Source organism: Glossina fuscipes, unplaced genomic scaffold (genome assembly GCF_014805625.2).
Source record: "Glossina fuscipes isolate IAEA_lab_2018 unplaced genomic scaffold, Yale_Gfus_2 2, whole genome shotgun sequence".
NCBI classification, from domain to species: Eukaryota; Metazoa; Arthropoda; class Insecta; order Diptera; family Glossinidae; genus Glossina; species Glossina fuscipes.
In genome coordinates this window covers 4961347-4988815 of record NW_023998416.1, presented here as the reverse complement: position 1 = coordinate 4988815, position 27469 = coordinate 4961347, and the positions used below count along the sequence as shown (strand labels likewise).

The window sequence follows — 27469 nt, the reverse complement described above, 5'->3', positions numbered from 1 at the left end:
GAGAGAGAGAGAGAGAGAGAGAGAGAGAGAGAGAGTGTTTCAGAATTGCTTTCATTCGTTCCATTGTAAATGTTTTGCACTCGAAGATGACTACGAGTTAAGTTATAAGCAGGTCTTCGTTTCCTTTTTGCATGTATAGGGTGTAGCTTCGATCCGTTCAATGGTAATCCGTACTTGGCTAACTGATATAATGATGGCAATGATTCTATGCAGGAAAATTTGCAAAGTTAAGTTGGCCAGAACGCATTAAAGTATAAAAATTAGAGAACTTAGTGTACACGCAATGCGCTCAACACTCAAAAGCAAAAGAATTGCTTTAACTAATAGTATTGTGACAAACTCAAATTAAATATTAGTAGCCGTAGTAAGTGAAATCGTTGTATACGTCTTTTATTAGGTGTTTATTAGGGAAATACCAGTGTACGTAACAGTTGAATCGATAGTTTTGACCTTTCTCTACATAAAATAACAATTTTCCATTTAATATCATTGATTTATTTAGGGTACGCCGACGCCAATCACGGAGCGCACAAAATTCTTCTTCCAAATTAATTATTTTTATTGTTTATTTGAAGAAATCTGTAGCCGAAGGTCACCAAACATGCTCAGAGAGACGTAAGACAAGGTGGTTTTATTCCGCTAAACACTTGATAGATTTGTGAAAAGTATCCTCATTTGTAATAAAGAATTGTTCAACCGCAACATTATCCTTCAAGACAGAAATGAACAGAACGCGAGCCAAAACTGACTGCAAGATGGTTCGTTTGCGTGATGCTGTATAAGGGAATTAGGCAAGAGCGACCACAATTGATCAAATCTAAAATCGCGGGGCTTCACATTATGGTAATCAATACTCGCAATGCGTTTGGCGGTTCATGAGAAAGTATTGAAGATTGGCGTAAAAGCGATTTGGTTTCCATTGTACTTTCCGAGCGTGATAACATCTGCTTAAAATGTAAAGCCCATTGCGTAGTTTCGACATTAAGTTCTTTGTTTTTAATCACATTAATCTGAAAGCGATTAAAATTTTTGGCAAAATTCTATGAGATGATTACGGTTACGACAAATATTACTTAAGGCTATGGTATGCAAATTATGCAAATTTTAATTCGCAAAGGTAAAAGCTAGAGCGAAATGTGTGAGAAATGTGTTCTACCATAGCGAGAGATTATGATTAGGGATTGGTGAATGCCAATTTTATTTGGCTAAATGGAATTTGGAGAAATATTTTTTTGACACATTCTGTTGCTGCGGTTCGGCTCATTAGAACCGGGGATGCAGCCAACTGCTCCAACTGAAGAGATATGAACCGCCGTATACAATGGCAATTGACTTTACTTTTCGTTTTCTTTTTATATATCAAAAAAAAAAAAAAAAAAAAAAAAAAAAAAAAAAAAAAAAAAAAAAAGACGAAATTACTTTTTTGTCATGCTTTCAAATTTCTTCCCCTTTTAAGGTATGGTAGGTAAATAAATGATAAATGATATTAATTTTGAATTATTACTCTTTAGTTTATGTCAAAGTTTGCGATAATATCCAAATGATCGAAGCATCAAAATAAGCCGACTATTAAGATTAAAATCATTGCAAGGTAATGTAAACAATTTTTGATTACTTTTCCTCCTGCCTGCAGTTGCATCAATGCGTGCTTTTGCAGAGCTGAAATCTCTGCCCGTGGATTATCGAATATTGCATTGCATTATGAAAATTACCTTTCAAGTGTTATTCAGACACTTTAAAGTCTGAAATACGTGTTGCGTTTATAAGCGGTGAATAGTTCGGTTAAAAAGGTTATTAGGGGAAAAGGTATTTTGTTCCGTTTTAATCTTAAGAAACTTTTGCAAATTATGCAATAATTGAGTATTTGTTTAGGGGGAGTATTAAAAATGAGGAAATTTTCGATGTGCGCAAGTAAAAATAATATAGCGAACTGTGACCCATCGGTAAATACTCTACACCACTTAACTTTATATAGTCATTCATTCATATAATGTCTTTTCAAGATGAGGTTTTGCAATGAAAGTGTTCGAAAAAGTGGACCGATCTTAAACATTTTCAATAATGTTTGTGCTTGAGTCAAAACTCACTAGTGTTTTGATCAAAATATTTCAAAAATTGCGACCTGTAAGCTGAATGCAGATATGTAAGGTAAACAGAAGGACGGGCGGATGGACCGACTTTAATTTAGAAAGTAACGCGAAATCGATCGGTATATTAAAAGGTAGGTCTATCTCAAGTCCTTTTTGGTGTGGTACACACCTGCATAAACTTAATATGTAATACAAAGTGTGAGTGGCGTAGGGTACAATAATGCACTAAAGAATAAATATGTTACTGTTGTCAGACAAGGAATTTTTTGTGTGACTTTTCACAATTCAGACAATGTAAGGTGACGTAGTGATAGGACGGAAATGAATTATTATTATTATTATTATTATAAATTTAGCCAGAGAATAAATTCTAAGACTAAAGTCTTAAAGCACTAGCATCTAGGGCTATCGGCTTTTATTAAAAAACTCTACCGCACTTGAGGTTTGAACCCACGACTATTGAGTTGCTAGTCGAGACTCTTGCCTACTCGGCCACTCAGGCGGATCGGAAATGAATTAAATTCCTATTGTTCCTCATTAAAGGACAACTATAGCGATTTAATAATTTTTTCTTTTTGCTTTCAAATTTCAAACTATTCCGGCACAGCGAAGAAAATTTGCCAAGATCAAGACATTCTTATACAAATAATCCAATGCCCATTAAACACTAATTCTAGCTAAGTGTCTAGTGATATCGTCAGTTGAAATCTTACGTTACGCTTCTATTATTATTAATGCTGTCAATTTTGATGTTTCCATTCCCGTTACTCTTTGAAGTACTTACTACTACTTTAATAAATGAAAATAAATAACTGCCCTTGATGTAAATAGCAAATGCATGTTATAATTTCGGATAAGAAAAACAATGAAAAAAATTAATCGAATAATTTCACGATAAGGCGAACGGATAATAGAAAGGGATAGAGAAATATATGCTAAGGTGTTTGTTACTTTTGCCAATCGATTTGCATGGAGTACACGCTTATGACTCCTTTGAGGATCTATCCGCCATGGAGTTTAGAATGTGAACAACAATAGTTTGAAATTGTCATATGTTTAGATGTTTTCCCTTCTTTTTCAGTAGCCGTGGGCGTGTTTATGGGATACTCGATTTCTTGTCTTTATGAGGCTCTTTATGTCTAAATTAAATTCTTCTGCCTTTATTTGATCTCTGAAGAGACAGTTAGAAAGGCCGAGGAGTATTCCGATAGACAAGGCTTTCTTACTTTTAGTGCGCTATCGTAGAAAAATGTATAAATAATATTTACAAGAACTTTCTCAAATTTGAATGCAACAATAGCCCGCCTATAATATACATAGGCAATTAATCAAGTCGTAAGTAACATAGAAAATGAGAGGTAAGCAAAAAAAAAAAAAAAAAAAAAAAAAACGCCAACCAACACCAAAATCAATATATTATTGAATTTTATAATAAAGTAAATAATCTTGAAAAATTTGTATCGAAATCTCGGAATTTTCGAAACGTTTATGGGTTAGATGTTTTGATAAGAAGTTACACATATGTAATATATATGTATTGTATATAAACACATATATTTATATATATATATATGGATGTACGGTTAGCTGGCTCTTTCTCTTTCTTACTATAATTGTAGCATAGCTTACGTTTGCACCAACATCGATGATATCTACAGGGGGTACACCGTTGCTGCCGAACTTAGACAAGGCATTTATATATACGGCAGCAAAAAGGTTATTATGGTTAATGCTATGCTTGGCTGCTGTATGTATTATGTATTAATGCTGCCGCTGCTGTTTGCTGCTTGCTGGTACTATGGCCGTTTTTTTGCGTTTGTTAGTTGTTTCATAGATTGCCTGTTGGCCTCTTGTTTGTTGGCAGCAGAGAACAACAACAGGAAAGACGTACAAGCGAGCATAATCATCATCAGCTCTGATGATAATTTTATACTTCGAACCAACTTTTAAAACAATGCTACGACAAGAACAACAACTAAAGTTGTACGTGTACATATCTTGGTCGCATTATGGGCACCTATTACTACCAATTTTGTTACTTATTTCCTTTTTTTTTTCCTTTTTCTTTTTCTTTCAAATCTCGCTAAGCTGCTGTATAATGGGCCATGAGTGTAAATAGAAATCAAAAAAAAAAAATCTACATAAAGGTTTTTCAAAATTGTAAAATAAACAAAACGTTTTGGCGGATTTCAAATTAAAAATGAAAAAAAAAAAAACGAAAAAAGTTATTAACGGGCAGTCAAACGAAATCATAAGTTAAGTATAAGCAATTTAGGTAAGCTTATAAGGAAGATGAAGAAAAATTGACCTATCGAACTTAAGCGATGACGACAAGCTCACCGCTGAAACGAAGCGACTGCATGACTGGTTTATCATGACTTCTTCTACTTGTGTTTGTGGCAAAGTGCACAATTCTGCTTGGCATTTGACTCTCTTATGACTTTTCGGACTGAATAAAAACCCTAAAGATGTAGTTATTTTATTTTATTTTGTTTTTTTTTTTTTTTCTTTCATTTTGTTTTGTTTGTCTGCACACTACGCCATCGCTCTTCAGGTTTTTCTTGTGATAGTAATTTCGATCCGTAAATGAACAAGTTTTCGTTGTTAGGTTCGGATATTCTGCTTTTCTTAGGTTATTCTCTTAAAAGGCAAGGAAGAAAGCAACTATGTACGAATGAATATTCTTCGTTGGCTAGTTGGTTGGCTAAGCCAGTCTAAGACTTTTAATTCAACACAAGGTACGATCTTGATGCTAAGCATCACCTTGCAGTCGATATTAAATCAAACCACTAACCTCTTGACATTTATTTTCCTTGCTGTCGTTTCCATTCCAGTTTTTTTCTTTTTTATTTTTATTATTATTATTATTATTAGTATTTTTTTTTTTTATTTAAATTTAATATTGTGTAGGTATGCATTACTTGTGTTTATTGTATATAAACATTTTCTACATTTTTTTTTCTTTTCATCTTCTCTATCATAGCCACTGTAAATACATTTGGTTAAAGTTGGACTTGAAAACTTTGTTATATTGATTTCATTTAATCTTACTATAGCGAAAAAGTATTGATACGTTCATTGCCAACGAGAAAGTCTGTAATTTATTAAGGAAATTGATTTTGCAACAACAAAGTGAAGAGTAACGTTTGATTTCATTTTTCACTTTTAATGCACTGCACATAAGAATGCATAGATATGCACTACACTATGGCATCACATCTGCTACTGTTTCATCATTTTACTTTTACTGTCCGCAATAACTTTCTTAAAAGACACAATTTTTAACATTTAAAGATGTTTCAGAAAATTCCCCTATCAGTTTTTAACATATACATAACAGTACGCTTCGCTGCCTTGGTCTAGAAGATATTTTATCAATGAAGGCGTAATTTTCGGAAGGTATTATTAGTATTCCTAAATTTAAATTATTGGTTTATGGTTATTAAATGTAATGCTGGTTGAATTGAATTCAAATCTTATGTTCACTGACATTTCACTCTTAAAGGTGAAGGTTATGTAAAATTGGGCAATATTGTGAATAGATCACTGTATTCTCTGATTTTATTTTTAACTTTTTTCGTTCATATAATTTAAGTGTAGGTGCGTTTTCATTTCTTAAGCCTACAATTTAAAAAGTTTCACCTTGGGAAGTATCTGTTGCCAACTAACGAATATATACGTTAAAAATTTTTTAAATAAAGCTAATAATTTGTATCCAATAACTTATTTTTTTTTCTACTATTTAGAAAAAATTTGAAGACCATGTTTACCATATTTTATCTCAGCAGCAAAAGTTTTAATGAAAATCAAATGAATTTTAAAGCGAACTTTCTAAACACTCGGTCAATGAGTTCCAACTAGTTTTGGAATATCTTAACCATATTTACTTAAAGCCACTAATCATGTATAATAATTATGGGTTACATATTCATATTATTCACTTGTTTGATTTTACATTTTGCTCCCTTTCTTAACCTCCTATTCTTGCCTGATGCACGTAATCACATGTCAAAAGTATACATTTTATTATAAAATGTCACATATCAGGCAAAGTTAGTTTACGACAAGATTTTGCATTATGTTTTAATAAGTCTTACGAGTGTGTGTGAGCGACCGTAAAGACTCCCATATAAGTGCATTTACAAGATTTTCGTCTAGTGAGCAAAAAGTAAAGCATATAATTGCAAAACACATTGAAAGAACAAATAAAATAACAGGAACAACAGCAACAACGCAATGTCATTAAATTTAAAAAGATTATTATCTTAATAAAGTTACTAAAGCAATGACCGGTTAGCCGGCCGGCTGCTCGATTGCAATTCTTGCAACTCTTCCGATATTAAAATGACAAGGTAACCACTAACATTATTGTGTTCACATTTGGGCGAATCTTGAACACCCAACGGAGAGTATAGGTAAATAAGTAGATCGCAATTTTTCGGTGCTTTTGTGAACGAAGGGTTTAGTCGTGAACCGAATTTGAATACATAATAAATGATTAGAAAGGTTAACTTTATTTAACTCGGCAGTATTATCGAGCATTCACGGCATTTGAACTTATTTATTTCTTGCGTCTGTTGGTCGAGCTTTCAATTCAGTCCTTAGGTTTTCACATTCACTTCTTTTTTCCCTCCTTCCAAGTAAACCAATTCTCTGAAGTAAATTCAACTCAACCGAAATTTCGAAAGGTTGCTCAGCCTGCTCGTCTTTTAACAGCGTTAGCGGTTTACATTTCTCTTTTCAACAATTAAAGATAGATAGTTACTGTGCCCATCACGACCTTCAAATGAATTCCGCTATTTCCATGGTATTCCCTCTTTAAGTCGTACACATAATAGTGTCTGAACTTTTGCTTCGTCTTTGTGAAGCTGTGACCAGCGGTTTCTAATTTTCTGCCTTTTTCGTCGCATTCCGGAAAATTGTGAAACAGAATTGAGTGACTTTTGAGTTATGAACATGAAGAATTATAAAGAATCTAAAGAAAATACCCTAATCAAATTCCATTCAATAGTAATTTCTAACTCCTCCATTGACAATGTCTTCTTGCATGAAGCCAAACCAGTACATTAAGATGAAACAGTTATCGTGATTTGCGTTCCTTTGCCTGTACAGCATTTGTCAACTTGTCGGTAAGTTTTTACTTTGTTTTATTTTACTCTGTGTCTAGTAAGAGCGTTATTGAAACGTATCGTTTGTCGATGAATGAAGACTGACTGCGATCAGCCATTTCTGGGCTTTATTAGAAACTTACTGTTGTAAGTTGTAATGTTCTTGCTGCCCGGATAAATAGCCGACCAGGTAGCAATCGCGACTGCCAAGTTTACTTTCGTGGGTTCAAATCTCAATGCGGTAGAGTTTACTGGGTCGTAGTTATACTAAGTGCTTAGTCGGTAAAGGCATTACACACATATGCACTAGGCTGCCATCGCTTCCCTATGTCCTTCTCTTTCCTCATTTCTTTCCGCCCGACACAGTATTGCACAAGCAAGCAATATCGCCTGAGTGATTGGTTCAAAGTAAAAAACAAAAAGACGCAAGTGCATGCAGGCAATAGGGGTTGACCAAAGAACCGAATTAGGGAAGACAAAGTTTAGCTTTATGCACTTCTAAGTAGAAATTTTATATGTGTGTAATATTCGGATGGTAATAATTTAACCCGACTTTATTATACCTATTATTGAAAGATAAGAAGTGTGTTCGTTTTGTCGAAACGCTTGCAACATCCACAAGGCAGCTCTAGAAGCTTAGTAAGGTATATATATTCTTGATCAGCATCAAATTCGAACCGATGTCTCAGACATCGAGCACGTCTGTCTCTCTGCCTGCCTGTCTGTGGTAATCACTCTCCTGGTCGCAATATTGTAGTGAAACTACAGTGCGGCTCTGTTGGGTAGAAACATTAAAAGGACAAAAGGGCACGACCCCAATACAAGGTTTTTTTAATGTTTTCTGTTTATTACTCATAACGCAAAAATGGCACAGAATGTTGATAATTATTCTGTACATTCTTCACGTGAAGATATATTATTTGTCTAAAAATGCGTTCACTTTAAAATAAATATGACGGAGCCTATAACGTAGAAGATTCGTTCTTTCTTAGCATTGGGTATCAAATAAGAGAGTTGGAGAGTAGAATGCGACAAGTTAAGCGCGTGTTAATTCCAAATTAAATATCGGTATAAGATGGGTAACGGTGATGGGTGTAAAAGATTCGATTGCGAGCGAATATAATATTTTCCAAATTCATAAGAGAAATTATTGCTAATACGACCCGGAGTAATTCCGCCTAAGAGATGTCTCAACTAATGTTTTCTTTAGACGTTACAAGCTAAACGATAAAGTTAATATGTCTCTTGGTGGTGAATAAAGCTTGACTTCTTGGTTTTGCTAAATTGAATTATGTCGTAATTGTAGGTATGGTGGTGGCATTTATAAACATAAACTTCAAATACAAGTGAATTGAAGAAATCTGTAAGACCGCTTAACCGAAGTAATTTGAATTATAGAGAATCCATATTCGTTTGCATTAAAAGAGCAGACTCACATCTCGGGTATTGTACGTATGCTATGCTAGAGGTACCCTGTTCGGACAATGTTTTCGTGATTGTTGTCTCAGGTGAACTTAATGCCAACGTAACGCCTACATGAGCGTTTGCCATTTGCCATGTCAAAGGCGCGCAGAATGAAAATAGTAACAAATCGACGAAAACCTGAACTGATTTTTTTTATTCGTTTATATTTGTACATGTGTGTGTATATTATGTATGTATGTATATATATAATTTCATTTTATTAAATACCCGTTTCGGTGTGTGTTCGTTTTCGAGAATAAGTGAGTGAGTGAGTGCGCGAGTATCTGCGAGTGTGTGTGTGTGTGTGTGTGTGTGTGTGTGTGTGTGTGCATTAAGATCTAGATTTGACGTTTAGCATTTTAAGGCCATGTTCGGTTGTTGATTATTTTTAGATTAGTTTGTTTGACTTAGGCTTACGTTGCTTCGCTGTTTTGCTCGTTCGATGTTTCGCTGGTTCGCTGTTTCGCTATCGCTGTTGCGTTCAAAGCGAATTTTTTTGAAAGCAGATCAACGCAATTGTCAAGACAGATTCTTATTGCGACTTATCGAAACTTAAGGATTGAAGTATTTGAAATTATTGCATCCTGCTGCTATAGTTACTTTGATATTAATGCTTATGACTCTATTTTAAATATGTTGATCTCTGTCTGATGATCTTATCCTAAGCAACTACTACTACAAGAACAACAATTTAATATAAACCAGAAAAAGTGAACAAGTTAAAAGCGATGATGACGGCGGCCGACGACGATGAGGACGCGACAATAATAACAATAATAATAAGAGTAAGAGCGAGTACAAGAAACCCACCCATGCGTTTCGTTGGACAGAGACATTGAATATCAATAGCACTTGCTATACAGCATCGCCGTACGTGGGACGCGGGGGGTAACTATCTATGCAACATATTAGAGCAACCTGAGCTTTTTTTCATCTATACGTGTGTGTGTGTGTGTGTGTGTGTGTGCGTTCGCACATCTATACACAAAGGCATATAAAGAAAAGTACCAGTTTCTCAATGTCTTGCAATAGTTTCTATGAACATGTATTTATGTGACTTGCGCGTGCTTGTGTATGCGCCTGTATGCATATGCACATATAGTTAGCTATTGTTCATGATGGTACATGTGTGCCTATGCACTTACAAACAACAACCTTTGGCGAGCAACTTACATAGAGAGTTTGTTTTGTTGCTATTGTTGCTTTGAAAAAATCTCTTAACTGTGATCAAATGACATTTACAGAGCAATAATTTTTTTCAACGTGTGAGTATGAATGTCACCTCTTCTTGGCTAAGCAATATCCAAAATTTCATATGTGTTCATTTGTATGGTTATGGAAACGCATATCCCCACACTATGTATGTGAATATATCGAGTTAGAGTTTGATTTACACTTTGATTGTGCCAGTTCAGTTAAGTATGTAGATACGTATGTATGTGAGTATGTAAATATGTAAGTAAGTAAGTAAGCAAGTAAATAAGTAAGTTTATGTAAGTGTCCGTATGTATTTGCGACTTTGTATATGTTTTTCCATTTGCAATGACATTGTGCATTGCAAGAGCGAGCATGCGGAACAAGATCATGCAATTGGAGCAACACACAATAGCAAAGGTGTAATATTGGCCTGCACTTCACCGCACCGCAGCCGGCTAGAGTGCGTTGGTTGTCTCCAGTGCCAGTGCCAGTACCAGACAAACAAGCCAAAGGCCATTTTGCAATGTTATCCACAAACATATATAAATGATGTTCGTCTTTACTATTGTTGCTGTTGTTGTTGTTGATATTTCTATGTAAAGGTTGTTTAGCTCGATTGCCGCTGTGTGACCATAAATTTAATATACACAACTTGTATAGCTTTCAAATGTCTAAATTGCGACGATACTAACAACCACAAGTTTGTGTACAGTCCAGTCCACTCGTCGTGAACTAAAAACTGTCTACCATATGCCTATAAACATGTAACAAACATATATACCTTTATTTATCTGATTGCATTTCTGTGTGTGCGTTCGAGGTAACTAACGCACATCGGAGACCATACAATTTGATGAGTGGTTATATTAAAAGTTTGTTCAACTATTGTCAAGCGTATTAAAAGTCAATGTCGTTTTTCGATCAGTTAAAAAACATTCACCGTTTCTTTCTCAAGACTTATTCGAAGATGAGTGAGTGGTTGGGACCTATCCTTCATAATTTGATCTCAATGCCTTGTTATATACACAAAGTAAATGAATCTTAATAAAGCTTAATTTGTGCTTTAGCATCCTATTAATTCTTAAAAGTCTTATCTAACTTCGACTATGGCGACTGCATTTTAATTTATTCCCACATATGAAATAAAACGATACGATAATCGTTTGTGCCCTTTTGATGTGCAATGTTAACGTTTGAAAGCAATCATCAAGTAAACGAATGTGTAGGCCATCATCAGCAGTACAGCAGGTTCTCCTTTCACTTTTTTTAAATTATAATTACCCTTATATGCAGTTCATATCTTGCACACTGAAGCAGAGTCAATCTCAGTTTCTGAAATGTGAATATCTTTCTCGGCAACGTCTTAGTTTAGCTAACTTATATCCTATGTCATAAGGGATAGTTTCGTCATATGATACGATTCAATATCGCTGCCCCGTATTGCGGACTTTCAATTCACGTCCGCAAATTCAACAGGAACTCGATAAGTGTACCGCTCTTAAATGATATATGTCCGTCTTACTTAGCGTGGTTTTTTCGGTAAACAATATGTCGGTACAAGTTTTTAGCATTGTTCGTTATAAGGTTATACCTTTAAATTAAAGAGCTTAGTTCCATTATGTCTGTCCCTCCTAAAAAAAAAAAAAAACATATTTCACATGGATTCTTCTTTCCATTTGGTGATTTGCTAAAGTAAAGAATTTATATTCACTAAGGCATAAGGCAACTTGTAAAAACTCGGAAAGGAGAAATAGTAGCGACAAGGTAGCATTCGAAATTAGGAAGATTTGTAAAGAATATATTTTCGGAATTTGGAGAGAATTTTCATAAAAATTTTACACTCACCTTTACGTATTCTGCGCAAATATCAATACTGCCCACAAAACTACAAACATCTTCCACTGACCATGAATTCACTTCTTCGCTTTGAGCTTGGCACTGACGTACTCCACCCGTTACTAATGAAGCCGTTGGGCCTGCTTTTGCCGGCGTTGAATTCATGGTTTTGTAGTTTGTATACGCGGCGATCGTATTCTCGCTTGTTGTGGCATCCGAGCCGACTAGCGAGATGATAGATTTTGCAATGTAGGGCGGGGGTGATGGAGTCGTGGCGACAGTTGAAGAAGATACTCGTCTTTGGACGGCATGTGCTAAGGGAACGTCTGCACTGCTACTTTGGCTGGAGATTGATTCGGCTTTAAATCGTTTTGAAGGTGGCGGTTGAGAACTCAAATCTAATGGTGTTGCATTCACTTCAATTTTATCACTAATTGAACAGTGACCAGCCGATGCAGGTACAGGTTTCGTTGCGACATTTGAATGAGGATCCGTTATTGGACGACTATGAGCAGGACTAGATTGTTGCGAAGCCGCCAATTGCTGCTGATGTTGCAACTGAGCGGAATACATTAAAGCAGGAGAAACAAATTGGGCCGCCTGTTGTAGAGCTACACTTAAACTAGGACGAGGTGAAGGTGAGGTGTTGGCAGATAATCTTTTTGGGATTTGTGCTGAACGCAAAACATTTTGTATTTCTGTTTCTTTGGCAGCTCGGGCCTAAAATGAAAATATTGGTAAACATTAAGCTGATGAATCGCCTCCCACCACAATTCAACGTCTTAAACATTTAGAATAGCTTACAAAATCTATAGAGCACTATTTGTCACGCCGACCGAATAAATTGCATTTACGGGTGCAGTCTCAGTTTACAGCATTAATAGCATTGACTTAACCATGACCAATTTTGAAACTTTGTTTAAATAAAGAAATTTAGATGGCCCTGACTGTTTCTCACTAAATCTGCCTCTGTAAAAATTCCTCCACATATATCAACGAGCATATCTCAATAAGATGAGACGGGTTTGCACATGAGATAAAGGGAGAGAGGGATGGAGTTTGTTCTGTGTAAAGACCTGTTGCTTGCTACATTTAAATCCCGAAGTCTAACAGATTGTATACGAATATAATTTCAAGTAAAGCAAGTCTTTGTTACTTTTTATTATCTTCGCTTAAGCTTACATTTTTACTTTTCCGTAAACGATATAATATACGATATGAAAACAAAATCAAAAAATTTTCTCTGTAGTGTCAGTGCGCGCTAGTTACCGTTGTAAAAATAGTCTTGCGTCTCTATTATTGGTTCGACATAAAATAAGTTCGTACTTACTAAAGTGATTAATGCTTGCGTACTGCTCATGTCGATCAGGGGTGGAAATACACCTTGAGCAAAGGGCAGCGTTGATAGGAACGAAGTCATAAATGGTGAAACACTGGTATTACTTGCAGCAGCTGCAGCTGCTGCCGCCGCGGCCGCTATTTGCTGACTTTGTTGAGGTTGTTTTAGTGTTGTCGCTTCGCACGGCGATATTGCCGAAGAAGCTAGAGGTGGTGGCGGAGGTAGAGTGGGTGTTATTGACATCTCTTTACTCGTTGATGTATTACACGAAGCCGAAGAAAACGATACTTTATGAGCTGCTGATGGTTTTTTGGTTGTTGTTGTTATTGTTGTTGCTCCCGCTACAGAATTAGGTATCATCTCGAAGAAGGCATTACGTCGGCTATTATTTGAACTAAAATTTCGATTGAATTCAATAATTGCTATTAAGACGCTTCCTGCATTAATCAAAACTTACTCGTTCGGATTTGCGTTGTTGTATTTTGCTGCCAAACTGCGCATAAAATCCGAATAATTATGCGCAGTGAAATCTGCGGGTAGTGCGGATAATGAACTTGAATTGATCCCTGACGTTGGTGGCCCTGCATTATGGCGACCAGTTGTTGCTGCAGCTTGTTGTATCGTGTTCAGTATATTTGAGGAGAGATTGTGCATTGGTATCATGGTTTCGGACGGACTACTGTGAATTGATTGTTGCGGTGAAGTTCCCCGAAAAGATGAAGGTGTCGTACTACGTGATCTAAAAATATTTAATCGAAATACGAGAGATAAAACTTTGAAAAAGTTCCAGTTTATCAAAAGAATCTATTGCATCCAAAACATATTTATTCAAGCTCCACAATGCCTTTTGGAGAAAGACCGCAAAATTAGAAATATAGAGACTAAAAGTGTGTGAGAAAGAAGATTTACGGAAAGGTGCGGAGGGAGAAAGACAGAAAGAGCGCTACAGCTATAGCATTGGGTTACGAAAAGAAAAGCCAAGCTCGGATTCGAATCCGCTTCTTCTTCATCTGCTTTCACAGAGAATCGTATAGGCTATCTCTAAAGTTGAAACAGTTAGAGGATCTTTTAATATATTTTTGGTTTTAAATGTTAACAGTTATTATGCTCTGACATTCTCCGCAACTTACATGTCAAGGGAGGATTTATAAGAAAGAATACATTAGAGAACACTGCTCGATTTGATTTTGAAGTACAATTTTACTACATGCGGCATTCTTATGGAAGATTTCAATTAGGATTTAGATTCAGATTCGGAATTCGGAATTCGCTGTCAAATTATAAATTTATTGTAATGTTGTTAATTTGTGCTTACCTTGACAATGACGAATGTAAGTCGCCATTTGTTCCAGGGCTAAGTCTTTCCTTTTTTACATGATTAGTACCAATGTGCGTTGATAATTGGCTGAGAGGTTGCGCGTTAAGGGAATGGTTTTGTAATTCATCACTGGTACTGCTATTATTGTTAATAGTGGTTTTGCCGATGCTATTGAGTTCAATATTTCCGATTTGCGTTTGCTGATGTGTGATGACTAAACTGTTGTTATTTGTGCAACTTTTGTTGGTGTTAATATTGTCATTTATACTACCACTGTTTTTATTTTTTAATAAACAATTATTATTGTGATTATTATTATTGTTATTATTATTATTATTATTATTATTGTTGTTGTTGTTGTTATTGGCAATAGCAGCAGCAGCCGCTACCGCTGCCGATGACTCTATTATTGCATCTTTAAGAGAGTCAATTTGCGCTGCCGTCATTCGCGGAGACATTCGTTCATTTTTTACCTTCTCCAGGTAAAGGTAAGCAGCTGCAGCAGCTGCTGTTGATGTGGGCGTCAGTGTAATGGCCGCTTGCGTAACTGCTGGCGATGGGGAATTGCTATTGTCGCAGGGTTTCTTTGCGCTCTCAATTGCGTTATAACCACTTAGCAGCAGAGAACGTTCACCGAGCATTTTTTTAATTCCCTCCCCACCAATCCAAAGCAGTCGTTGATTTGTCGAAATTTTTTGTGGCAACAAATGTTATACTAAATGTTGGTGTTAAATGGCAATTTTGATGATGTTGGCGTAAATGTTGTTGATTTGTAATTTCGATGTTTTTTCTTATTTCTGCTGCTGCTGATTTATACGTTGTGCTGTTGATTACATTTATAGTTATCTTGCTGTCGTAAATTATAATACTTTCAATATTAAAGGCTGTTGCTCTGGTTTTCTTAATGTTTAGGGATGTAACTGTTGCTAATGATTCTCGATTATGAGCGCTCACGTACACGTTCGTTAGACGCAAACAAAATTTATTTCCATTTATTTTATCTGTAAGGTGAAGGTAATCATCGGTTATGCACATCACTTATGAGAATAACGGTTCTAATAATATTTTAATGTAACTTTGAAAAACTTTTAATAGATGTCGTTTTTCTTTACTTTGACAACAATGGAATTTGGTATCGAAATTTATTCCTTGTTATTTTCCCTCGCATTTACAAAATTTATGATTGAATCTTGACCTAAGATTTTGTTTCTTAATTCCATTGGCCGGTTGTGAAAAAAATCTAATCTAAAACACCATTGCAATGGGTAAACAATTAAAACAATTATAAAAAAAAAAAATTCTGTAAAATTGTTCAGACATTTAGTCAGAAAATGCTTGTTCAATCAATAGCGGACCGACGGCAGTCCATATGAATATTCAGCCATTGGGTGACTTGTGAAAAAATTTCCGTCGATAACATTTCCCATAAAAGCATGAAAAGTAATACAAATATTACGGTTAAGCGCGAGTCTACTGATGATGATCCGAATTTATCAGTTGTGGAAGAATTTAGATCGATTCCCTCAGTATCTCCACAACTCTTTGATAATTTTGTTTTTGAAGAAGAGTTTATTTCAATACAATGAAAAAAGATATTTTAATGAATGTATTGTCAATCTTTCTGACAAAAGCGCTTCTGTTTGTTCAAAACTACTCAGGGCCTTTTTTTTTTTTTTTTTTTGGTAAGAATAGATTTTGTGCTTGATTAGATAACAAATCAGCATTAACCAAATACTTTGTATTCAGTATTATTTGGTGAAAACAGCGAGGAAACTGCAACATTTTAGTTCAGTCTTTTCTGGACGAGATTCGGTAGGCGCACGTCATCACACAGAAAACTTAAGACCCCATAATTTTTGCCATATTGCGTTCGTTTTTGAATTGCATTTTTCTATATTAGCTGCTAGCTGTGAAAGTTTGGAATAAGTCATAATACATTAAAAGCTGCCGAACACCTACACGCTCCAGCATCTCTCTCTATTTTCCACCCATGTTAGGCATTATTATAGATTAGGTAAAAAGTTATAAAAATTGTAATTGTATTGCGGCTATTTTTAGGTCCAGTGTTAAAGGTACAATCAATTGTTCGATGGCCTATTTTTACGTACTGCGATGAAGAAAAGTGGAAGCCTTGTTCAAATAAACACAAAATCGTCAAGTAAAATCATTGGTAATCAGAAGCATCAATGTCTGATTAAAAAAAAACGGAGAAAGTAGTCCAGCACTGCTAATGTTTCGGGAACGAGTTTTACTATAAGAAATATGGAGATGTCACAGCTTCTGGCACATGAAGAAGTTTTATAGAAAAGACTAAAACGAATTATTTGATTTTCTTGTTAATCAAGCGAAGATATATTTCGCTGTCCTGCGTTACTCCGATAAATGAATAGTGTAAAGCAAGGTGAAGTTCACAATTTTATTAAGGTTGGCAACGATTTTTGGCTACTGATGGCATGTGTCATCATAAATGTGTGTATTTAACTGAATCTGCCCTGCCACATGTATCGTTCTCAGAATAAGTTTTTTTTTAATTAATATATTAAAACTTAAAAATTAATTACTACTAACTAAATCAAATATATTTTTTTGTTATATGGAGCGTTTTGTTGTTTGAATATTTATAATTGCGGTAAACGTATATTTTCTTTCATATCATGTCAAAAGAACAAAGTAATTATTTTAAATTATTAAATTTGTTAGTATGTACCGAAAACAGTACACGTAGTGTGTAAATGCCATCTACTCTCAACCAGTTTGGCAGCGAACGTGTTAAGAAACATCTGTACTACAGTCTGCATCGTACATCGTGTATCGTGAAAATCTAAATATGGCTTTCAGCGAATATTTTAGTTTTTCCTTAAGCTCTGCCCACTTGTATAGCATCTAATTTGTTGTGACCTGTTATATTTATGGAATTGTGGCAATATTGAGGCTATGGTTTTTTTTTTTAACTTTTAGAAATCATGCTTTTTCCTCACTTAGCAGATTACAATCGTTTAGAGTGAAAAGCAATCATAGTGCGTTTCTATTTATTGTTTTTTTTTTTTTTTTTTTTTTTTTTTTTGTTGGCTTCAAGGTGTTGAATAGAAAAAATGCAATCCAGTTATTCTGGTAAGCAGTGAAACGAAACGATAATACCGCAATTTAACGGTACATGCATCTTAATTGATATTTCAGTGAATCTTTATGAAATCAGAGCACAACATAAAAAATTTACAACAAGCAGAAGCGTACATCTGTGTACGCATGCCTTTGCAACAATGTCGTAATGGTGTGTGTGTTTTTTTTTTTTTTTTTTTTTTTTAAAGTTTTTATCTTTAACTCAATTTTCTGAATGCATTAGACCAACGATCCATCCATCCATCCAAGGATGAAGGTATGTGAAGATAATTATTTCAAATTTCCTTGAAAATGACAGTGTCGTCTTAATTGATGTTAGTTGTTACTAAGATATTGAGGAGAATATAATGAAGACAGTGGAATACATAAAAATCAAATTGATAAAGTATTAACACCTCTCCACCTTTTGAACTGGACAAACTAGTGAACGTTTACAAACATATATTAAAAAGGCAACGCACACATTTCGCATCAGACTAAAGTTAAGCATAAGAAACCAGTTCATAGTGTAGTTAAAGTCATAACAAATTGCATCAGATAAATTTCTATGTAACTATATATGTAGTGGATGTGTAATGTGGTTGCGAATTCGTCTATATGTATATTTATAAACTTGTCCTAAAGTCGTAAGACGTTTTCATGAAACTTTATTATTACCTGATTTCGAATCTAAAATTAAAGTCAAGTCCTTTTTGCTGCTAAATGCGTGTGGACAGCTTAGAACGTTTCTCAGGTTTCTTAGCTTTATATTATGCCTTACGTAATAAAAACATATAAAGATAAATACTATGCAACGTTTGCGATAACAGTGAAGGATATATATTAGAGCTGGATTGGATTTCTTCTTGATCTTGTACGAAATAAGAAAATTATTGACAACATTATCCTATAATGTTGAAAATGGTGAACCTATTGCTTATGAAATTGTTATTGTCTCAAATATCATTGCATTGCGTACAAATTCCAATAGAGCAGCGTGAGTGTTAGCGGACAGTCGACATGTGAAGCTGATGGACGACGAAAAATGCCCTCCACTTCATCAAGGAATATACCATGTTTATGGTAAACGTTTCCAAGTTTTATATGATGACGTGTCCATTTTAACGACATGCACCTAAATAAAGTGAAGTTGAATGTTTGCAAGAGAAGAACGTTCTTTTTTTCAGAATCAAAATTGTACCAAACAACAAACAAATTTACTTTTCTTTTTTTAGGGATGAGCTGTTAGTGATATAAAAATATTGTTTTAGTTAGCACCTTTAGTCTGCTGAAATTCAAATTCTACGCACATGCTTTAAATAAACAACAAATAGAAACACTATAGCGAGCCGGGGCCCACAATTAAGTATCGCATACCACTTCGTTTAATACAGTTATTAATACAATGACTTCTTCAAATAATACATTTTATGGGAAGTGTTCAAAAAAATACTCCGATCCGAATCGTTCGCTCCTGAACCAATCAATCCACGTGGGTATAACAAATTTCATGAAAATATCTGAAAAATGAAAACCTGTAGTTTGAACGTAAGAAAACAAAACGAACAGATGGACAGACGGACAGACAGGTTTAGTCTTGATTTCGCATTCTGCTAATAGACGGCAATAATTTATCAGCTTAGAGTAGTTTGTAAACAAATTTCGCTGTTCGAACTGGTATGGTGCAAAAAGTGCACCTTCAAATTAAATCGAAAATATTTTTGAAATTCTACTGGCTAATGCTTTAATTGTATACTTCTCAAAGTTATGTTTTTCGAACCAGCCTCACCTCATGCATCGTCAATTCTTTCTTGATTAACTTCAAATTTCAATTTAAACAACATTTCCTGAAGAATGCTATACGATTTTTTGACTAGTACGCTTTCACCGATCTTAAGATCGATTTTTGTAAGAGTTTTTCTAAGAGACGGCCCCATTTCTTTGAATCAATATTTAAAAAAAATTCGGAGCTGGAAGTTTAACAATATTCCAAGAATTTTTTCGATTCTTCTTTTTTTCTTTTAGGTGCCCGTTTGGAGTATATGTAACGAGGTCTTATAATAAAAAAGTGATTTACTTGCGGGATTTGGCATGTCTTCGTTTTCAACAAATTATTTAAAACATTTTCTTGAGTAAATCAACAAAAGCGCTAACATGTTTCAGTAGACTGATTGATCTTTTGCAAATAAGTTTGACAAAATCGTCCGTAATGTCGTAATCAAATAAAGACGTTAGCATTTCAAAAAAGCGAGCCCAGCGTCCTTGAGACTGTTGATTGTTAATGAATAACAAAACGAAGAAAGCGAAAGAAAGCGATACTCACAGAGGATACTATTTAAAAGCTAAACGTTGGTAAGACATCGTCTGCCACAGGCTGCTGGCTCCAAGCAATGCGATAGACTCAAATTATAGATATCGTTTGTCAGGCCACTTAAGCAATGCCAGATTGCAGGCTTATTTATGGAGCCCTTAGGAATTTGGACGATTTAGCTGCCAACTTGTCATCTCCTTAAACTATTATTTACTTACGTCTTATTATTTTATTCATTTGCTTTCCTACTACAATAATCACATTTAATAAACCTAAGGTAACCTGACAAGTTTTGCAAGCAGACAAGGATTACAAAGCATATTCTTACATAAATATTTTTAAAGCTTAGTAAATGAAATGAAATGTGATAGGAAAACGTACATTTGAAATTGAAAGTATATAAAATAATAACAGTAATAAAATGTGATAACATAAAAATTATTATACAAACTAAACGTATCTATCTGTCTATCTCCTGCTCCACGATTGTGATTGATTATGTGTTACAGAATCAACTGCGTGATCAAACTGACAACTGACCTTGTATTAGAAAGCCTACGAGGACGGTGTAAACAGCCGCTAATTATGGCAGCATGGCGAGAATAGTTGCAAAAAGCCTAAAGACCTCTATTCCGTATATAACAGTTAATGCAGTGTTACTAAAATGGATTGGACAAGCTACTACCAATTAATATCACTATCAAGAGAAAGACCTAACATTTCACATCTCCCTTTCAAAGAAGGCAAATTAACGAGCTTTGGAGGCCATAAAATTCGGGCGAAGATCGCTATTGAAAATGGGCTAAATCGGTCGAAGAGCATGCTCACAGTACCACATCACAGTAAGCGAACGTCTGATTTTCAAAGGGAATGAAAAATTGATTCTTTGCTCATTATTCATAAACTATACAGAATAAAATGTACCAACGTTTAAACGCATATTCTATGGGCGAAGCCGTAGCACCTTTGCACGAAAATGGGAAAAATTTTTCACGCCTACCCAATGCTATAGTGTATCAAAGTCTAACTCTTTTTATAAAACGCGTAAACAAGTTGCAAAAACCCCATAAAGTATATATATTCTTGGCCAGTTTTAAAGTTGGAATGCATTTAAGCATATGCGTCTGTTCCTCTGTCCAACTGCCTATCTGCGCAACTGTGTAGTATTAGTGGTAAACATTTGCCCTTTTGCAAAAATGAAGATATCGCCTACAAATTTGCCAAAGAAGTTGGAAGCGCTTTAAACTTTTCACAAGACACGCCTACGACGCCCGCCCATGCGACAAAAACTTTTATTTTGAAAATAGAAAATATCAGCCACGTCCACTCCATATTATAGAACATCAAAATTTAGTTCTTTTACTTTTTTTGTCCTCTTCAGGATATTGGTGATGGGTATCAAGGACTCGGTCATGGCCGAATATAATTTTCTTACTTGTTTTTTCTTATATTTAATAACAAATGGCGAATGTTTTATTAGCTAATCGAGTCGTACGTGAACACAAACACAGACGGGAAATTGAACACACATTCAACATATATATTTTAATATCTTTGATGTCAATTTCCAAACATTACATGTGGATTGGCAAACATAGTATGCTTTCATTATGCTGCAATTTAGTAACAAGAGTAATAAATACGATTTGATTGCCGCAATGTTGAGGTCCAGTAGTAGACCTTAAATGTTAAAAGGAGAGCAGTAGCTGTAGGTGTATTAATTTGACGATAGCTGGATGGATGGAATGAATGATTTATATCAACGTGTACATAAAGCGGCGGCCATTAGCACGCACACACTCATGTTTTCTTCTGTTGAAAACATTATGTACTCCTCTAATGGTAGCAATGATAATGATGATGATGATGATGATGATGATGATGATGCTGATGAGGTGGCGCATGCGCATGTGCACTGCACCAGATTCCTGCAAAACAGGTGTTCGTTTAGACACAGCCATTGCAGTAAAATCATCGCATGCAATCTGACAAATCAGCAAACAACAGCCTTAGCGATCTATGATCTCTCCTTTTATAACGTTAGTGTGTATATATGTATATATATACGAACGTAGCCCAACCCCATTCATTCATTTAAACAAACCAGCTAACCATCCATACTTGTAATGTCGTGCTGAAAAGTGTTTCTCATTTGGCTTCTGCTTGATCTTGAATTGTTGCCATCGCCATAGTAGTATATACTTCGGACAGCGCTAGTGCATAACGTTGCATTCGTTTTTTTTTATTTTATTTATTTATTTATTTTTTTTTGTTTTTTGATTTTTTGCTACATATTTTTTACTGCTTGAATTTCTTTAACCGACACTGAACTCAACAACGTGAACTAAATATTAATTAGCGCATGGGTTCTTCACATCTCTGGCAGTGGTCATTAACCATTTCAAGTCAATGGTAGTTTGCATGCTCTTATATGTGTACATATGTTCATTAAACCTTACGTACATACATACACACACATACACAAACACATACACATATACATATAGACTAACATATAAAGTTTATTAAAATCTTCAAAGTCGTTTTAAAGCTTAAGCAAGTGTAAGAAATTTTTTAATCGATTCCCATTCAATTATCCAATACTACCTTCTATTTATTAAGCGTATATGGTTTTTTTTTCATTTGCTAGACATTTACTTTTCAAAGCGATTGCTTCGAGGATCATAAATTAATTAGTCTTAGATTCAATGATTTCTTTTTTGCATTTTGAATTATTTTTTTTTTTGCTTTGCGATGGTGCGCAGTCATTGCATGTTACTTTCCGATGGTTGGTTGATTTTTCAGGTGCTTTATGTGCAAATGGCTCCACAATGAACCGAAAATGCCGTGTTCTAGGAAATAGAACAAGGAAAACGCTGTTATGTTCCGTATGTTGTACGTATTGTTTTTGCTAGTTGTTGCTCCATAATGTTTACTTGCATGCATAAGCAAGTAGCATTATGCGCAAGCTTATGCTTCTTAAAGGTAAACTTTTGGATATCTAAACGATGATCATATACGGCAATTAAACTTTACGGCTTATGCCTTAGAATTGTTCTATAACTTGTATAACGTTTTCAGTATTTCGCTTACAGTGTGGTGGCTTCAATTAGTTTGTATTGAAAACTTATGCCTTTTTCTTTTTTTTTTTTGTTCTTTGAAATACATAAAATTTTTATCATTAAGTAGGAAATCTCCGCTGCCTGCCCTATCATAGACTGCTGACTAGGATTTAAGGAATAGACTTTGTCCTAACTCAGCGCTATGAAATCACTGTTTTAATTGACTTACACTAAATATTTGTATACGTTTTTATACGCACGGTCTACAGATGACAAATTTTGAGACATTTTTTCGACATTTGATATACTGACGTTAGGCCAAGTATGAACTTGATCTAAAATGAATTTGATTGAATTTTACTTTTGTAATTAGTCCCTACGTAAGGCAGATGTTGAGCTTTTCTCTACAAAAGTCACCGAACAACAGTAAATGGCTTATTTGGCTTAATGGCTACTAAATTGGCGCGAAAACTTTGGATCGAAGGAGTTAATTTTTTGCACCCACTTTGACACAAGCATTTTTGCGAGATATAAGCCTTGTTATAGCGTAAAGATCTAATTTATGATATGTTATGATAAAAAATTAGTTTAAGACAGTAATTTGGCATAGAAATTAATTTTGGACCACATTGGCACATTTTTTTTTGACACTGCCTCTTATAAAGGTCCCCACGAAAAGTGCCTTCATGTAGCATAAAAGTTTCGTTTTTTATACCTTATGCCAAAGAAAGCGCGAGAACAGGAAGGTCTTTGACAAGAAACTAAATTTTTCCATATTTGGGCCGCGTAAGTTCACGCTTTAGGTCTTCTCGCATATAAAGGCTACCACGAAAAATATGCCTTTACACATAAACAAAAATTTGGTTGATAGTATAAAATTAAGAAAACAAATGAAGGATTGTATTAAGGGAAGTAGCCTAGTCTTAATGCTTGACCTTGCCCGTCTATAATGTTTATATCCATTTCTTTTTCTTGCTAGAAAATTTATTTCAAAAACTTTAGCTTAAGCTATAGATACTTAATTTGTTCTGAGTATCATTAAAATTACAAGGCCGCGAACTGTTGCCAGATTGTCTCTAATCGTAATCGTGGGTAATCGTTCCCTACGACAAATTTTTACTCTGTAAATTCCGCGCTGAAGTCTTATATGGAAATTGTGCCCTGTCAGGGTCATTTTAAAAAGTTAAAAGGTTAAAAGTTAAATATATGTATACGACATTTTCGGACAAATGGAGCATCCCGTAACAAGTTCGTCTTATAAAAGAAAAATCCTCGGATAAGTAAGAATTAATTTAGTCGAAAAAGACGGATAACGGATTTGAAGCAAAGTCATTAGAAGCACAACGCACACTATATCGAGTACTATTCGCATATATAATATGTTAGTGCAAAAGCATTTGATAAAGTGAATAAGTTAAGTTACATTTAATTGGATGGTTGACCTTCTTTTTAGTAAATTTTTTTACTTTTTTATTAGTGACTACAATAAACCTTAAATGAAATGATATTAAAGCATACGAGCAGTAAATGTGCTACAAGTCCGGGTATATTAGGTTTGTACGGGTGTAGGCAACAATCAGAAAGACTTAATACAGATCCACCTTTTGTTATACCGATCGAATTAGAATCACTTTCTGTACTGATCGAAGTTGCCGTCTGTCCGTCTTGCTTTCTTGCATTCAACTTGCACGCATATAACATTTATTTTCAAAACTCATCACACATATATAACTATGAGGTAGTTTAGGGTATTTAATTCTCCACTTGTTTTTTTTTTTTATATGCTTTTGTGATAAATTAATAAAAATTAAATGTTTTATTATAATTAATCAAATACAGACAAATAAACTCAAATGGCGAAATAGTTGATAACTGTTTGTGTTCTTTTGGCGCTAAGCAGAGTAAATGCACCTCATGCACCTGTGGTAGTTATATGAAATACACTTTAACAGACAAATGAGTCTTGTTGCCTTTTTTGTGGGACGCTTGGTTACATCTCTTCATACTAAAGTTAACAAATTAATAAACTCATAGCAGATGCTTTAAGCATTTTTTTGCAAACTTAAGAGAAAATTTCTCAAATAGTCCGTGATGGTGGTTACTGACGGTTACTTTTTCTACAACGGTATCCGTTACATTTAGAAAGGAGTAAAAGCTGGTGAGAAAGTCAATCTTAAGTAAATGTTGGATATCGTCTATGTAAACTGCAAACGCATATTATTTAGTGCACTTTTAAACGGATTGAGTGAATAAGAACACGCATGAGCGTGTTATGAGCGGAAACTATGGTATAGCTATTGCGTAAAAAAACTCTGAGTGACTCGAAATCACTATTTGTTACATTGAGGAATAATTTCAATAATTGCTTAGATATAAGCACTAGAAAGGAAAGTAAGAGTGGAAAACGCTGTTTTGGTTTCGGATTATACGATTAAGGGACAGATTACTCCCATTTTTCAATGCGATACGTCTGTGTTTGTAAAAATGTATATAATCCGAGTCTTCCATCTGAAAGAATATCCCTAATCCGCAAATCCATGTATAGATCATTCGAGATAAATTAGTCTACGACGAACGAAGTTGGCATAAACTTCACTTTAAGGCGGCTGCCTGCTGTAATTAGAATGACCAAATTCCTATACGACGATAAAGTAGTGGCAGTTGTAAAGTTAATCGTCGCTTAGTAAGAAAGCATATTAAATATGTTTACAGCTACAAAGCAGGTATAGCTAGCTAGCCAATGTTTACAAGCGTCTATGTATATATTTAGTAATAGCAACAACAATTTTTATCAGAACTGAAATGAATTGAATTTTTTTTTTCGATAATTTTTTTCGCCTCGAAGTTCACTGCGTCGATTTCTCAAGTTTCCAGCTATCACATCAGCCGAGTTGAATTAATCTACATTTTCTGTTGCGCCATGTAGATACCCATACAAGTATCGTTTACAAAAGTCTAGATATGGCACACAAACGTTTCACGATAGCAATAATGAGTATGTTTTTCTTGCATTCGTACGTGCAAGCAAAGGCCTATGCTTCTACGCAAGCGAGCATTGAATTGCATTGAAATACAAAGCCAACCTGTTGCATCATTGTTTAAGATTTCTTCAACACATACATATATATATATATAAGTAAGGAAATTCAAGTTTAGCACTTCTCTTCAAGTATGTATTGTGTCTCTATTAGTTTTATATCTATAAAAATGTCACCGTTAGTTGAAGCGATTTTCAATTTTTTGTTTGTTTTTTTTCTTCTTTATTTCACTGCATGCCCCCACACACACACATGTAAGCGTACAATTATTTCTGGGTACGTTTCTGTCATCATTGTTGTTATGTTCTAACATAAATACGCATGCACTGCTATATAGTACGAATGCTTCGACAATTATCTGACAATTGATTTTTTAGAAGCGAAAAGAGCCCATGCAACGATTTATGTCTCGCCAAAAATTTATAACCGTCGATCGATCGATTTGATTTGCATAACGACGACAGCAATGATCATGATCATGATGATGATGATGATGATCATCATGATGATGATTATGATGATGATGATGATAATGATGATGATAATAATGATGTTGATCCTGACGTTGGCATTTATTGTGATTTTTTATATGCAAAATTTAGCAAAATGTCATCTTGTCTTTGTGATCTTTTGACATTTTTCTCAAATTGATTGTCTGTTCGTACATAATGAAGGCGTTTACAACTCAATTCAGTTCAGTTCAATTCGTCGTCATTGTTTGCTTATCTCCACCACTCAGTAAAAAGAGGGTAAAGCAATTATTATCATTATTATTATTATTATTATTATTTTAACATTTAGTGAAGAATGTGTGTGTAGATTACGCATTGATTTGGTAAGAAAGAAATCTCGTCAAACTCTCTCCAAATTATAGCGATTTGTATGAATTATATATATACATGATATGATAGTTAAAAAGAGAGGTATACAGGAAGAGAAATCAACTCAAAATTAAACTTTATCGAAATTTCTTTTTCGCATTCATATTAAAAGATTAGGTAATAAAGATTTTATATCCACTAATGAACAACCAGTTGCATCAAACTTGCCAATGCTTTCCGTTCGTTAAAAATATTTAGTGGGGGATAATGCGTTGCAATCTCTTGAAAGTGTATGTAGATAGAGTCATTGCCAGTGAAAATTTTCTCTTTTTGTTATGAACATCTTCCAAGGAAACAGCAAATACGTGATAATAAGAACGAAGCAAGATTCATCAGTAACCTACATGGTCTGAGTATTTCCATGCTAACAGCTTTCAATGTATCGCAAAGTGGCCCATTGTTCTGTAAAAAAATTGTTGTGTTTTGCCTTTTTGCGCAATTCCGTTATTTTCTGACGAGCTAACGGTTCAAATCGATCAATTCTTGTTCGCACTATTTCGTATTAACCGTTTTACCAGGGCTTTAACAGACCATAGTGGAGCCAACATTTTGCATCATCGACAGAGTATCATCTCGCCGTCAAAGTGATTCGATTGTGCGGTCAATGTGGATGATACGCCAATCTACAGTTCGGTTGTGGAAGATACGCAATTCCCATTATTTTTTTATTCCCATTAATTACACTAAGCAAAAAATGAATTTTTTCTGCATCGTTCGATCAAAACA

The 27469-nt window shown here is 34.7% G+C and overlaps 1 protein-coding gene across 4 annotated transcripts in view; it reads right to left on the bottom strand.

Moving 5' to 3' along the window:
- The window catches only part of LOC119633618 (myosin-G heavy chain), an 85782-nt gene that overhangs the window by 7634 nt on the left and 50679 nt on the right, over positions 1-27469 (bottom strand). For 3 of the 4 annotated variants that reach the window (XM_038027240.1, XM_038027238.1, XM_038027241.1), the window contains 4 exons: positions 14350-15353; positions 13492-13773; positions 13026-13428; positions 11705-12415 (listed from right to left, as the gene is read on the bottom strand). In XM_038027240.1, the coding sequence (XP_037883168.1) occupies positions 11705-12415; positions 13026-13428; positions 13492-13773; positions 14350-14993 (2040 nt within the window). In that variant the 5' untranslated portion in view covers positions 14994-15353. Of the gene's footprint in view, positions 1-11704; positions 12416-13025; positions 13429-13491; positions 13774-14349; positions 15864-27469 lie in introns of those variants that run through there. The other variant, XM_038027239.1, reaches the window with a different exon arrangement.